The sequence below is a fragment of the Anoplophora glabripennis genome, unplaced genomic scaffold (assembly GCF_000390285.2).
Source record: "Anoplophora glabripennis isolate ALB-LARVAE unplaced genomic scaffold, Agla_2.0 scaffold21, whole genome shotgun sequence".
Lineage (NCBI taxonomy): Eukaryota > Metazoa > Arthropoda > Insecta > Coleoptera > Cerambycidae > Anoplophora > Anoplophora glabripennis.
In genome coordinates, this window is record NW_019416454.1 from 1,397,915 (window position 1) to 1,411,965 (window position 14,051).

Below are 14,051 nucleotides of genomic sequence, written 5' to 3' on the forward strand. Positions count from 1 at the left end.
TTTTAGATTTGTAGTTCATAGTATTTGCTGGGCTGTATAACTTTCTTATTCATGGACTTTCAATATTATGCAACCAGGTATACACACTGGCCAACTATGTGAAATTCAAAGCAGAATTGTAGAATCTACAGCAACTCGAATTTCAGTAAATTTAATGTACTTTTGTATTAAATACCATGAATTTTCAGTATCAATATTTAATTTGCTTCATTATTTCAATATTTCTGTTTCCATATGGAAAATTCGATTAATCCGGGTCTTAGGGAAACACCTTGTCGGAATATATAACTTCACTTTATTTCAATTAAACCTAAAGCAATACATTGTACTTATATATATTACACTTTAACACTAAACTAAGTGTAGATAATCCGTAGAGTTTATCTCTTAATTGAACATCACCACACAAAAATTACATCATACAATAGCAACGATAACCCCATTTACTGTGCTCACGACATACAAAAGAAACCTAAACTCTAGGATAGTATCGAACTAATACGAAAAATCTCACTTAACCACTTAAAATTACGTACGTCTGCCATTACGGCAAACGATTGGATAAAATCGCCAGGTCAAACTTCCTGTCAGAGCAGCAATTTGCTACACGCATTAAAAAAAATAAAGGCTACAATAAAGATTAGGATAATATAAAAATAATGATAATAATTCTACAAAGTCTCCGATTTATCTCTCACACATGATTTCACATAAAAAGTTTAAATTTTAGGACCGCCTCCCCGAATCTAACACAGCAAGTTGCTACTCCAACCGCAACTGAAAAATGGACAGAATTATAGAAAAATAATATATTTCGAACGAGTTCCGTACGAACCGTACGTACTAGAGACAATTGTGCTAGAACTAAAAAACTTTTAAATTTGAATCAGTTAATACTCGTGGTTCTTTTAGATGTCTACGTGCGAGGGTGAACCCGACACTGTTTTCACGTTCTTGCTTTTCCTAGGCTGCTGCTGTTGGTTGGGTGGAGTATATGGAGTTCTAGCTAGCGAACTGAAACACAAAATAACGATCGTTACATTTCAAACGTTTAAGCAAGTAGAAGAGTACACTTTAACACAAGAAAAACACAGAGCTCAGCAAATTGAAATCTTAAAAGTCAGAGAGTGATTAGGAAAATCAGCTCTATGGCTTAAAAAAATTATTATGCTTTGAAGACCAAAAATTACAGGCTATTCTGATTCATAGATGTATTGTTAACACAGTAAGAAAAAAACAATTCAAGTTCAAATATTCTTTATTAAGTGGGACTGACAACTACAGTTTCTCCAAAATGGCAAATCCTAAGCATGCTACAATTTTTTTAGGTGCCAAATTGTTAGACTATTAGCCGTTTCACAAGTTTCTGCCATAAGTTAAAGAAAATTGCTCATGTTTGCTTACTGTTCTTAAAAATTCTAACCCAACAGAAACGTCACATTTTCGTCAAGTAAGCAGTGGAGGCTCGTCGTATGAAGCAACCGAGGCCGGACCTGACTGTAAAATTTGGCTCTCACACCATATATTTTAATATTTACTATTCTCCTATTAACCTAAATAACCAGGTAAACTAATTTCCAATTATCTATTACATTAATTTACCAAAAATCAAAATAACAGTATAAAATAATTGTTTGAGGCGGTTAAAATAACGTGATTTACGAGGGAACTGAGGCCCGCTCAAAGCTGCTTATAGTTTCAGTTCGTGGTTAAAGTACGCGTCGCGTATTACTCGGATGTCAGGTGTCAGGTGTCAGTGATATTATAAAGACTTTAAGGATAAGGACAAGACAGATATTAATTTAAAGTAAATAAAAAACAACTATGATATTATCAATATACATAGGTAATAATAAATCTCTCTCACGAACTGTTTTATCTCTACTTGAAACGCCTTTTTCAAGACGTAATGACGTAAACTATTGCTCTTAACGAAGAAAAATTTAAAAATATTTTTAATTATGCGAAAAATATTACTGGACTACTAAGTAAACGAGACAAATGTTGCGAAAAATTTTGAGTTCTAGGTAAAGTGCCCTCTAGCAATGAAACTTTTCTTCGACTGGTCCAATAGATCTACTTAGCGGGTGTGCCAAATGTGAGAGACTAATCGAACTTGATTTAAATAAGTTTTTTAAATAGAAAATTTAAAAAAAAATAACTTTGACAAGGTGTAACTTGCAAACAATTGACAATTCGAAAAAAATGTTCATTACATACTGTTACTATTTTAATCCGTAGAATCACCGGAGTTTCCTGACAGACTTTCAGAACACCCTGTATAGCTGATTTATCTGTTTTACAACGCTGAACCGTCAACTTGACTAAATTCATAACCGCGTGTGCGCAGATCAAGAAGACAGTCCGCAGCATTAATGGTAAAGACAAGAGACCCTAACAGTGGGGTAGATGCCTTCTATACTGTATAACTACTACTACTTTGTCTTAGTTTGTAAGTTTTATTTGACTATTCCTATACATATTATGTCTCTGAGGAAAATAAATTATTATTATTATTATTAATATTATTAATACACGATGAATTTGATCAAGCTGTATGTCAATATGCCGAGATTTGCGAGCATTTCTATTGTATCTCTTAACCATGGTTTAATCTTGAATGAAGCTAAAAATGAGTTACTTCTTTTTATCCATCCCAGTCAACAAGTAAAAAATGCTTTAATTTTTAGGGATACAGTTTATTGACCAGCAATTTTAAACAGATAAGGAATGTTTATAAAAAATTGAAAATGCCTGCTTGGTTCAGTTATGAGGTGAAAAAGGTATCTACGTTCTTATTACTCTAATGTTAATTGCTGGGCGGTTTCAGCTGCATTAGCTTGTCTCTTATACAGTTAATTAATTAGAATCTTCTAAATATTTATAAATAACTTTACAGATCATAAGGACCTGTTTATGGTACAACACAACACTGTTTTTTTTTAACGTAGATAATATCAATTATTTTGTGAACGTAAAAGAAAGCACTTTTGCCCGAAAAATATACACTCTTATTTTACTATTTACCAATTATAAATTTAAAAAAAAACAATTTTTGACATACAAAATCGTAACAAGTTCCACATTTACAATTTTAATACGTGCGTTTTTAAAGTCCATTTAATAAAAATTTTTCGAACTTCCGTTGGTTTTTAGTTATTACATCAATGGCACTTACACCAATAAAGGAGGACACCCTGTATAATTAGTCAGATTTTGTAAAAATCACTAGAATTATTCTTATTCAACCTGAACACATTGAACTCTTTAGTCAGGATATAGTTAACCTTGAATAGCAAAATGATAAATCTAATTACACTAATACTAGAATGTAACTGAAATCACTTGGTTGGATAGTTTTGATGTTCTATATGAAGTGATATCTAAACCTTCCCCTAATAATGTAATAATTTTATAATCATTAATTTGCTTAATAATTTTATTTTTGAGCAACTCTAAGCAATTTAAGCAAATAAGCACACAACACATTGTACAACACCAAAATCTGTAAAGCGCCAAAAAAAAATCAAGCTAGAGAATTGTTTATTACTTTACACCGAGAGAAAATGAATCTACATTTGTATTTATAGAAAGTCTCTGTATATAAAGATTTTACTATGACAATGTTAAAATTTGATATACATATTCACATACTGTTTTTATAACCAATAAAATAAATTTAAAAATACACATAATTCTTCTATGACGTTATAACATTCAGATTATAATATCGCGGATGAAAAAAGTTTAAATTTTTATATAACTAAGCATATTTTATATTACATTATTTTACGTAACTCATATTTCTTTGAATTAAGGAAATTCCTATAACTAATAAAATGAATTATTACTTTAAGTGGTGGTTAGATAAAATAATAATTTTAATTAAAATTCATCATTTGAACAATCAAATATATATCATTTTAGAACAAAGAAAATTAATATTCAGCCGTTTAACTTCTTAAAAAGTACTTAAAACAACACCGATTATGAAAAGGCTGTGAACATATTGAATTATCGAGCCTAGCCTAAGATACAACGTGTCAAGGCCATGTTTTAAATTTAGATTTCCGGTTTGTATAACTTAAAACATTTTTCATATGTAAAAAAATACAGAATAATGACTAGCCGTTCTACAATTTTTTCCTAATAGGTCCCCCTCAAGAGACTCGCAATAAAATCAACTCTTCTTTTAAATTGAATCAACTGGTTCCAGTGGCGTACCCGCCCGAAAGTATATAAAGGAGCAACGCTTAAATTGAAACTGAAAAAATCGTAAGTAATTTTTTTAAAGACACGATATTTTTTTTGTTCCTGGAAAAAAGTATGCTGAAAACAATATTTGTCCAACCCTATAAGGATGGGGCTTTACTGTTAAACATTAAACTACGTTTTAAAATTTACAGCCTGGCACGATACAGCCAAACTAAAATTTGATCAAAAATAAAATATTGGATCAGTGTACGATTCGCCCAATATGTTAAAAAGCATTAAATAGTCCAATAATTTATGTCCCTCTATAACCACAAATCCAAAAAAGCACCTGGTTCCATGCCAGTTCGACTCGAAAGTACAGGGTGACCCAGACTGATGGTTGGCTCCCGTCATAGGAAAACGGAAAGAGCAAATAGAAAACCGCAGGCGGGGATCTTTATGACATAAGTATCTATTAAAATTCCATCTTGGTATGTTTATCGCCCTAAGGATTGTGACGTTATGGGAATTATTTTTCCCAATTGACCCTATATACAGGGTGTATCACGAAGAGGTTCCAGTAGGATTATTTCAAGTAGTCAGAAAAATGTACGGTGGATTTGGTGTACTAAAGAATTGAATAATAAACGGTGTCTGATTAATGAACTGTAATTTGTATTATTGTTATACCTTCATCAAAAAGAATAATTCAGTATATTATATCAAAAAAGGCGATGCTTTAAATAAATTCACCATACTCGTAGATTTTTCTGTGTTGAAATAAAAAAAAATTCCAATTTATACAAGAACTGTCAAATTTGGGTATAGAGAACCATAGGATCATTTTAAAGCAAATTTAATTCTGCATCCATCAATGTAATAATATACAGAGTGTGCCATTTGAAATTTTTGAGTAAATTCAACTTCAACGTCACAACATTGGCCACACGTTTTTAAACAGTATGAATTTTTACAAATTTGACATAAACTGGTTGAATTCCATTGCTTTTAAATTATCCATGCCAAATTTCATTAATAAATAAAGCAAAATGTCCGAGTTATTCTATTTTCAAAAATCATTTACATCCCTCAATTTTTTTCGAAAATTAATAACAACTTGAAAACTGCCACATTTTGGCCTATAGTACCTTACATGAAAATAGTCTAGAATTTGCCGCAGAATTAAAACATGCAAATATATACAGCGTTCCAATTGAAATAACCGAGTTGACGATGACTTCCGGCATAACCGGAAGTACGAGAAAGTTGACACTATTTTCATTGAATAGATCTTTTTGATAAACTCCTGTATATAAATTATATATCAGAATCCAATTCTGACTACTTTTTCAGATAATCCTACTAGACCCTGATACACCCTGTATGAAAATGATCATTTTTCTCAACAACTGTTATTAAGAGTTTTTCGATACCGTTTTGTTCTGAAAAAAATTAAGGGTACAGAAATATTTCAATAGCTTTTTTGAAAAATAATCGTGTCGAGAAAAAAGTTTTGAAGCTTTAAGTCTAGTTTCAAGACCATTTTATGTGATTATTGAGGATTCAAATACTTCGACAAAAATTGTTCAATCTCTTTTTTGTTTGGACTGTCCACGGATTTTTTTTCGAATTCAATCAATGTAGAGGTCAGTTAGCTTGTTTAATCAGCTTCAATTTGTTTTTTGAAAGTTCTCCGTACGACCATTAGTTACAGAGATATTGACAGTTGAATGAAAAATTACACTTTTATCTTTAATCATTCATATCTTAAAAACAAATTATTGCACAGTAAATCCAAGTGATTTTGAAAAGTTGAATAAATTCTCCACAAGGACCCGTCATGATTTTCGAAGACATTTTTTTTTTATCCTTGTTATTCATTTGAAAAAAGTGCAAAAAAAACTTTTTACGTTTTTTTGTACAAAATCTGCCGCTAATTTACAAATATTGATGAAGAGACTAATGTTAAGAGAAATTTTTAGAGCACAATGTACCTACAATAACCTCTTAAATCGGCAAGTTGATCCATCCAACCGTTTTTCCGTTCCAAACGATCAAACTTTTGGAAAGGATTAAAGGAACATTTTTGGGGTCGCCCTGTACATCCTGGTTCAGAAAAATAATACATACACAACGATCAAGCGTGCCTAAACTGATTGAAATGCAATCGCGGAACAAATAACGGACATTAATAAAACCTTGCACAATCGCAATACCAAGTAAAATTAACTAATCACTTTCTACAGTAGTCTTGTACACGTGGATTTCTATAGTGGGTGTGACAAAGGCGAAATTAAATAGACGACAGATAATTATNAATTGTTCAAAATTATCTTGAAATATCTTTTCAGTGTTACAAATGAGCTCAACAAAGTTATCGTTTGGCATTTGCAATTGTCCAAATAAGGTATCTTCATTTTCATTATTATATAAAATAAAAATAAATCAACGAAATTATACACACGCCTATGATTGCAATTCTTACTACCCGTTGTCGTTCCTCGCCTGAACGAACGCCAAAGCCGCCTTTTCCGCTGGAAGGCGGGGCATAAACGCTGCGCGACGAAATCGACGCTAACCGTTACCGCCAAGACAGTTGGGGAGCTATATAAGCTGTGCTTTATAAGTCTCTAGTTTCAAGACCATTTTACAAAAAAAAATTCTGAGCTGTGATTGTCGAGGAATCAAATACCTAAACAAAAAAATTGTACAATCTCTTTTTTGTTTGGACTGTCCACGGATTTTTTTTTTTCGAACTCAATCAATGTAGAGGTCAGTTAGCTTATTAAATCAGCTTCAATTTGCTTTTTGAAAGTTCTCCGTACTACTATTAATTACCGAGATATTGACGGTTGATTGAAAAATGACACTTTTTTCTTCAATATTCGACATCTTTACAACAAATTATTGCACAGTAAATCCAAGAGCGATTTTGAAAAGTTGAATAAATTATCCACAAGGACTTATGATTTTCGAAGAAAAACATATTTTTTTTCATACTTAGTATTCATTTGAAAAAAGTGCAAAAAAACTTCTTACATTTTTTTTGTACAAAATCTGCCGTTAATTTACAAATATTGATGGAAAGACTAAGGATGAGAGAAATTTTTACAGCACAATGTACCTACAATAACCTCTTAAATCGGCAAGTTGATCCATCCAACCGTTTTTCCGTTCCAAACGATCAAACTTTTGGAAAGAATTAAAGGAACATTTTTGGGGTCGCCCTGTACATCCTGGTTCAGAAAAATAATGCATACACAACGATCAAGCGTGCCTAAACTGATTGAAATGCAACCGCGGAACAAATAACGGACATTAATAAAACCTTGCACAATCGCAATACCAAGTAAAATTAACTAATCACTTTCTACAGTAGTCTTGTACACGTGGATTTCTATAGTGGGTGTGACAAAGGCGAAATTAAATAGACGACAGATAATTATATACCGAGGGTCAAATAGCAAGAAAAAATAGAATATATTTTTAAGACGTAAGCGCATTTTAAAATAAAAGGTACAGGTCAGCGCAAAGTTTTGAATAATCAATATCAAAAATTACTCTGCATTAGGTGACTTGGATCATGAAAAATGTCTTACGTAAAAAATTAAGGAAACAAACAAGTTTCCTAAACAAAACAGCAGAAAGTTATTTTTTGTAGTTTTTCAAAATAATACAAAAAACATACCAAAAGGCCCTTGAAGAGTATTGATTCAAGTTTCTAAAACTCACCTTCCATTCGCTATACGACCATTAGTTCACGAGATATCGATGATAAAAAAAAAGGTTTTCATTCAATAGCCGATATTTCAGGCTAAATAAATGACCCTGGCATTGATTGAGAGAGAAAAAGTTTTTCTGAGCCATGAACTGTTTTCACAAAAAACAAAATTGTAAAATTTTTGCTTTCATTATTTTTTTTTTTTTGATTCCGCCAATAGTGATGTCAAAAACATGTTTCATTTCAAGATTCCAAAACTAGAACCAAGTTTCAAGATGAGTCTTTTTTTCTCGATACGACCATTATTCACGAAGTTACAGGCTTTCAAAAATCACTAAAAAAAATTGGAAATGTTTCTATTTTATTTTTTTTTGCTGTTTACTTAGTTATACGATTTTTTATCAGTTTATCTAGTACAGTTCCAATCAAAGGAATGAACTCAATGCACATTTATTCTCGCATGCAGATATATTTTTGGATATTCAAAACAAGCTCGAAATTTTGACAAAAAAAAAGATGTAGCATATCCTATAGCCAAATTCAGTCACTGAGAGACGGTTACTATTTTTGTACAAGTTATTGCAAATAATATAATTTTTGGCATACACAAATGCAAACAATTAAAGGGTCAAAAGAATTTCTGAAATTTTTCCATGATTTTTTAAAGACTGTATTTAAAGTGAAAAATGGTCGTATCGGAAATTAAAAAAAAAGCATTCTGAAGCTCTAAGATTCAAAAATTTTGCAAATTTTCTTTTTTCTTTTTATGAGTCCACGAACTGGGAAAAATTTTTTTCAGCTAAGCCCATGGACCAAACAGCTTGTTTATTCAGCTTCACTTTCCTTTTTTTTAAATTTTGATACGACCATTTTCCATCGAAATATCAAACAATTAAAGGGCCACGTTTTTTGAGCTTAAACACTTCAGAATCATGATTAAAATGGAAAAAATATGTTTTTGAGGTTTTCTCACATTTTTACCGCAAATAACGTTTCAATTGATGAAAAACAAAAAATTGAAATTTTTTTCAGAGAAGAAAAAGGGTGATTTTAAGTGATTACAGACTGCACAAAAATTATTTTGAAATTTGTCTCAAAGGACGGTATGAATAGGGGTCGAAATCTGATTTGGGTCAACTTTAATTTTAATTTAATTAAAAGTTGATGAACAGAAGCATACGACGAAAAAGCCGAATCGTGCTGGAAACACTTGGATTTTGCTTTCTTCGATGTCCGGAAGGTTTTTCAAAAAACCAAAAAAAAAACAAATTTTTTCGAAAATTTTTTGAAACTATTAATTAAGGTCAACGGTTCGCTAGATCGAGAACTTCTCAGGGTTCTTCTGGGTATATCGAACTGTAAAAGTCATGCTTAACATTAGTCATTTCGGAATATTTTTAATTTAGCGGTCAATTTTCTAAAAAATGATAAATTACCCTTTTTTTTCCTGTTTTTTTTTAAAATTCGTGTAAAACATGAAAAAAAAATTTTCCGAAAAGTTGCGGCAGCATGTTATGAGAAATTTATTCCAGTTTTCGAAACTGTCCTTCAATTCTCTACGACCATTTGTCGCCGAGATTTCGATAATTGAAGACAAAAGGGTCCTTTTCCATTAAAAGTCCGATATTTCGATGAAAAATTTAAAAAAAAGGAAATTGAAGCTGAATAAACAAGCTATCTGGTCCATGCAATGGCTTAGCTAAAAAAATGTTTCCAAGTCTCGAAAAAAAAAAAAAGAAAATTTGCAAATTTTTTTCTCGCGTTATCTTAGAATAACCGTAACTCCTAAAAAATTTCGACCGAAAGATCTAAAAACTAGAATCTTAGTGCTTCGAAATGCTTTTTTTTAATTCCCGATACCACCATTTTTCACCAAAATGCAGTCTGTAAAAAATCACGGAAAAATTTCGGAAATTCTTTTGACCCTTAATTGTTTGCACTAATGACATCTCGGTTATTTTAGTTAGGAGTTTTGTGTGTGGAATTAGATACTTTTCGCATATCTAGATTTCTAGTATCGAAAAACATCATTTCACTTCATTTAATAAGATTTTTCGGAAAAAATGTATGGATTTATTTGAATTAGCTGAACCTTTACTTAACCTTTGACCCTTACTTAAATAGAATTTGAAATTTAATATTTTTGAATTCTACCCTACTGGGACATAGACTAATTTTTAGAAACTAATAATATGGCACAAATAAGATTATATCTAAGAAGGTAACTCCAAAACAGCAAAAGATAAAATTTAAACGTACGGTATAAAATGTTTTTCTTATTTTTACCGGGGGACATCCCCTTAAAGATTGCGCACTTCTTGCTAAGACACCCTGTATATAATTTGACTTTTGTGAAATATAAAACCAATCTTATATTTTGTTGTAGAAAATATACAACTACCGCCGAGATTATTTACAGGCGTTGCCATGGTAATAACAAACAAAAAAAGTTCAAACAAAACTTGTAAAGGGTTTAACAGTGTATCTAAAAATTGTACAGGGTGATTCAGAACTTATCCAAAAAAAAAATCTGGATGTACAGGGGACTCATACAAATACAATTTTGTAAAGAAAAAATCAAAAAGGTCAGTTCGAAATTGATTTAAAAATACACTTCTGCACGGCACTGGAAACTGGCCCACTGTAAAACCTGACCTCGCACAATGCGACCGGTATGGCAGCGTGATAAAAACGGACAAAAACTTTCGCAAGGAAAGAAATATGTAAATAGAATTTTATCGCACCTATTTTATATCGGCAAATTCAAATGCTTTTACCTTTATTAATTATTAATAAAATTAATTTGTGTTTTTAAATAATAAAATCATTTGACATACCCGATGCTGCAACAGCAATTGTTCAAAATTTTATCCACTCACGTGTAAACACATTTGGGTCCGTCTTACTCACTTTCTACGAACTAACACAAATGATGTCTTGTTTCACCATAACACAAACGCTTCACCATAAATTAAAACGATATCCATCAACTCCGAGTACACGCAAACCATTTTTGACACTAACTACCCATTTTTGACACCAACTACTAAAAACGTATTATAAAAACCACAGATAACAGGTAAATATCGCAACGACGATTGCAAAATCCGAATTCAGTATTCGGAGTCGATGAGGCCACGTGGCGAATGATACTAGAAACTACAGTTGTCCAGCTATGTAGTGGTTTAATGTGCTATAACTTCAATAATTTTTTTCCCAGAAACTATATGTATTTTACAGAATTTTTTTTTACAATGTTGACTCCATTTCTCATGCCGCATCTATTCCCAAATTTTTTTAGATAAGTGGTGAATCACCCTGTATTTTCAACTTAGGTTATACTATGGCAGTTGCGCCCCATAGCGGTGAAGCTACAAACTTGAAAATATTTTAAATAAATTTCTTTTGGCTGTATTTATTAGATATTCTACTCCGTAATCGTAGCACGTCTAGTTTCCAATATACAACCACTCCGTACCGTTAATGGATCACACTGTATACCTCGACGCGTTTTTCGACACGCCAGGAATATGAATCAAAATGAAATAATTTGTAAGTTTGTAAAAATCCTGACATTCTTCATCCGATTTTTGTCTCAAACCAAGACCAAACTATCTAAAAACAGCATTTAATACGCTCTTTCCATTAGACGGGGTCATTTCTTTCGCAATCAGCGGATAAGTGATGCTCAATCCAATCTAATCGATTAGCAAGATCTGCATGAAATTAGCATAAGAAATCGTACAAAAATCAATACACCCAACGGTTCGCAGTCCGAAGATAAACTATCTGCCAAGCTAGAGGCAGATAATCACCTCCCAACGCAAAAAAGGCATGTTAAAGCAAACTGTACAATTCTATACATGCACTACCGATAACTATGTTACTGCTAAAGTGGTACTTTCTACTTTTACAAGACCTGGTACAATGAGAATAGGTGCAAGCAGGTATTAGCATCTACAAAGAAATGAGGCGTCCCCACGGTTTCACCAAAGAAGAAGGGTAAAATGTGTTTCCCATGAACAATAATTACAAGCATAGAAGAAATGTAAAAAAAAGGGTCTCAAAGGGGTGTAATAAAAATTCCAATAATGGGTCAGGCATGGAATAATGTATTATGATAGGGTTGGAATGTACAGGTTTATTTTTCAAAACTAACAATTGTTTGATAGCAAAAATCTAGATATGCAAAAGATATCTAATCTCACAGACATGCCCCAAGTAGCATTAAATTCGAGATTGAATTCTACCAATTAAATAGCTAAATAGTAATTAATAATTTTCTAAAACAAAATTAAAAATAATGTTCAAATATTATTAATATAAAAACACACACTTTAGGCCAGTCATTATAGCTTTTTTTCGGGTAAAAAATACTATTAGAAGTTTCTCTGTGTTACGTGTTGTAAACAAAATATAAAAAAGATCAATTTGAGACTAGTTGGGAAACTTTATTAAAACAATGGTCAAAGTTATGGAAAATGGTTTTTTGACTCGCGTAAAAAAACTGTTATTCACAGAGAAAAAGGGTTTATACAAAAAGGTAGGTATTAAATAAATCTGTAAAATAAGACAAGTCCGATTAAATTCCGATAATTTGTTTATGCGCAAGAGCTCAAAAATGGTCGAAAATGTCCACTTTTTTCAATTGCTAATAATTAATACAATTTTCATCACAGACACTTGTAATTCAGGATTTTTGAGGCTTTTTGCACCCTTAATAAGTAGTAAAAAAAATTTAGCCCGAAAGTTTCTTTAGCTTGGCGTTGGCGGAATTTGTTATCTAAGAAGATGCTATTTTCAATTCGTTTTTCCCAAGCCCACAGGCGTTGTAGTTTCGATCATTAGTTGTTTTTGTACCTAAATAGATGTATTGACATATGCATTTACTGACAATTTAATTTTTCAAATTTAATTTGTTTAAAAATGACTGAAAAAATGTTAATATTTATTAAATTGTTAAGATAGGTAATTATTATAAAATAAAATAGTAACCTCTATAGTTTAACTTTCTTCGAATTAAAAAAAAAGTTGTTGTTGTAAGTTGATTAGAAGCTGAGATAATTTTTTTTATTTATTTAATCGCAGTGACCTTAATTATTAATATTAAGAGCCGAAATTTGGAGAGAGTATACATTAAGAGCTATATTTTCATGTCCTACATTAACATTAAGGTGAATTCAACTATTTAATTGCAAAAAAGAAAATAGCGGCGATGCGTTCTATTACTCGGTCTAGCGAACGAGTGGGAAGAGCGAGGCGGAGCATGCGTGCTACGCGTTAATAATGAACGTAACGAAATAATTCTTTTCTTAATTTGGGGTAGCGCGAAAATTCACGAGCATTGAAGCTATTGTATTAACGAAATTAACATTATTTCAACCCGAGATTTACTAAACAAAAAATTAAATCTCGGGTTGAAATAATGTTAATTTCGTTAATACAATAGCTTCAATGCTCATGAATTTTCGCGCTACCCCAAATTAAAAGAAGAATCATCTCGATACGTTCATTATTAACCGAGATATGGCTAATTCATTTTTAAACAAATTAAATTTGAAAAATTAAATTGTCCGTAAATGCATATGTCAATACTATTTAGGTACAAAAACAACTAATGATCGAAACTCTACAACGCCTGTGAGTTTGGGAAAAGTGAATTGAAAATAGCATCTTCTTAGATAATAAATGCCGCCAACGCCAAACATTAAGGGTGTAAAAAACTGTTATAGTGGTTTGGTTCTTCAAGTGAGGAGAAAAACTGTAAGTAGCATGTAAAACTTTATTCTACTAATTTCGCTGGTAACACGAGACACAACCGAGCAGGAATTAGGCTTCAAGACTTCCGATTCGTGCCTCGAAATGTTTTCCGTTTTATCCTTGTCCCCAGGTACCTACTTTTATTACCCCATCCTAATTAACATTTATCCGTCTCATTACCTACTCGATTTGTGCTTGTGTACCCTAATAAACAACAACTAATTTATGTTTCCAGCCTACTTATTCTAATCTCATTTGCTAAATACATTTATTTGGGATAATCTCGGATGATTCAAAGTATAATTTATATGTCTCGTAAATTCCCAGAAAGCAAAATATATTTATTGGGGCAGGTACTAAATGTAATTGTAGCGTA

General features: G+C 31.6%; 1 protein-coding gene across 2 annotated transcripts in view; it reads right to left on the bottom strand.

Annotated features, from left to right (window-relative positions):
* Positions 1–275: 275 nt before the first annotated feature.
* Positions 276–14,051, bottom strand: part of LOC108906211 (myeloid leukemia factor) — a 28,438-nt gene continuing 14,662 nt past the window's right edge. For both annotated transcript variants that reach the window (XM_018709433.1, XM_018709426.1), the window contains one exon: positions 276–1,014. In XM_018709433.1, coding sequence (XP_018564949.1) covers positions 909–1,014 — 106 coding nt within the window. In that variant the 3' untranslated portion in view covers positions 276–908. The remainder of the gene's footprint in view (positions 1,015–14,051) is intronic.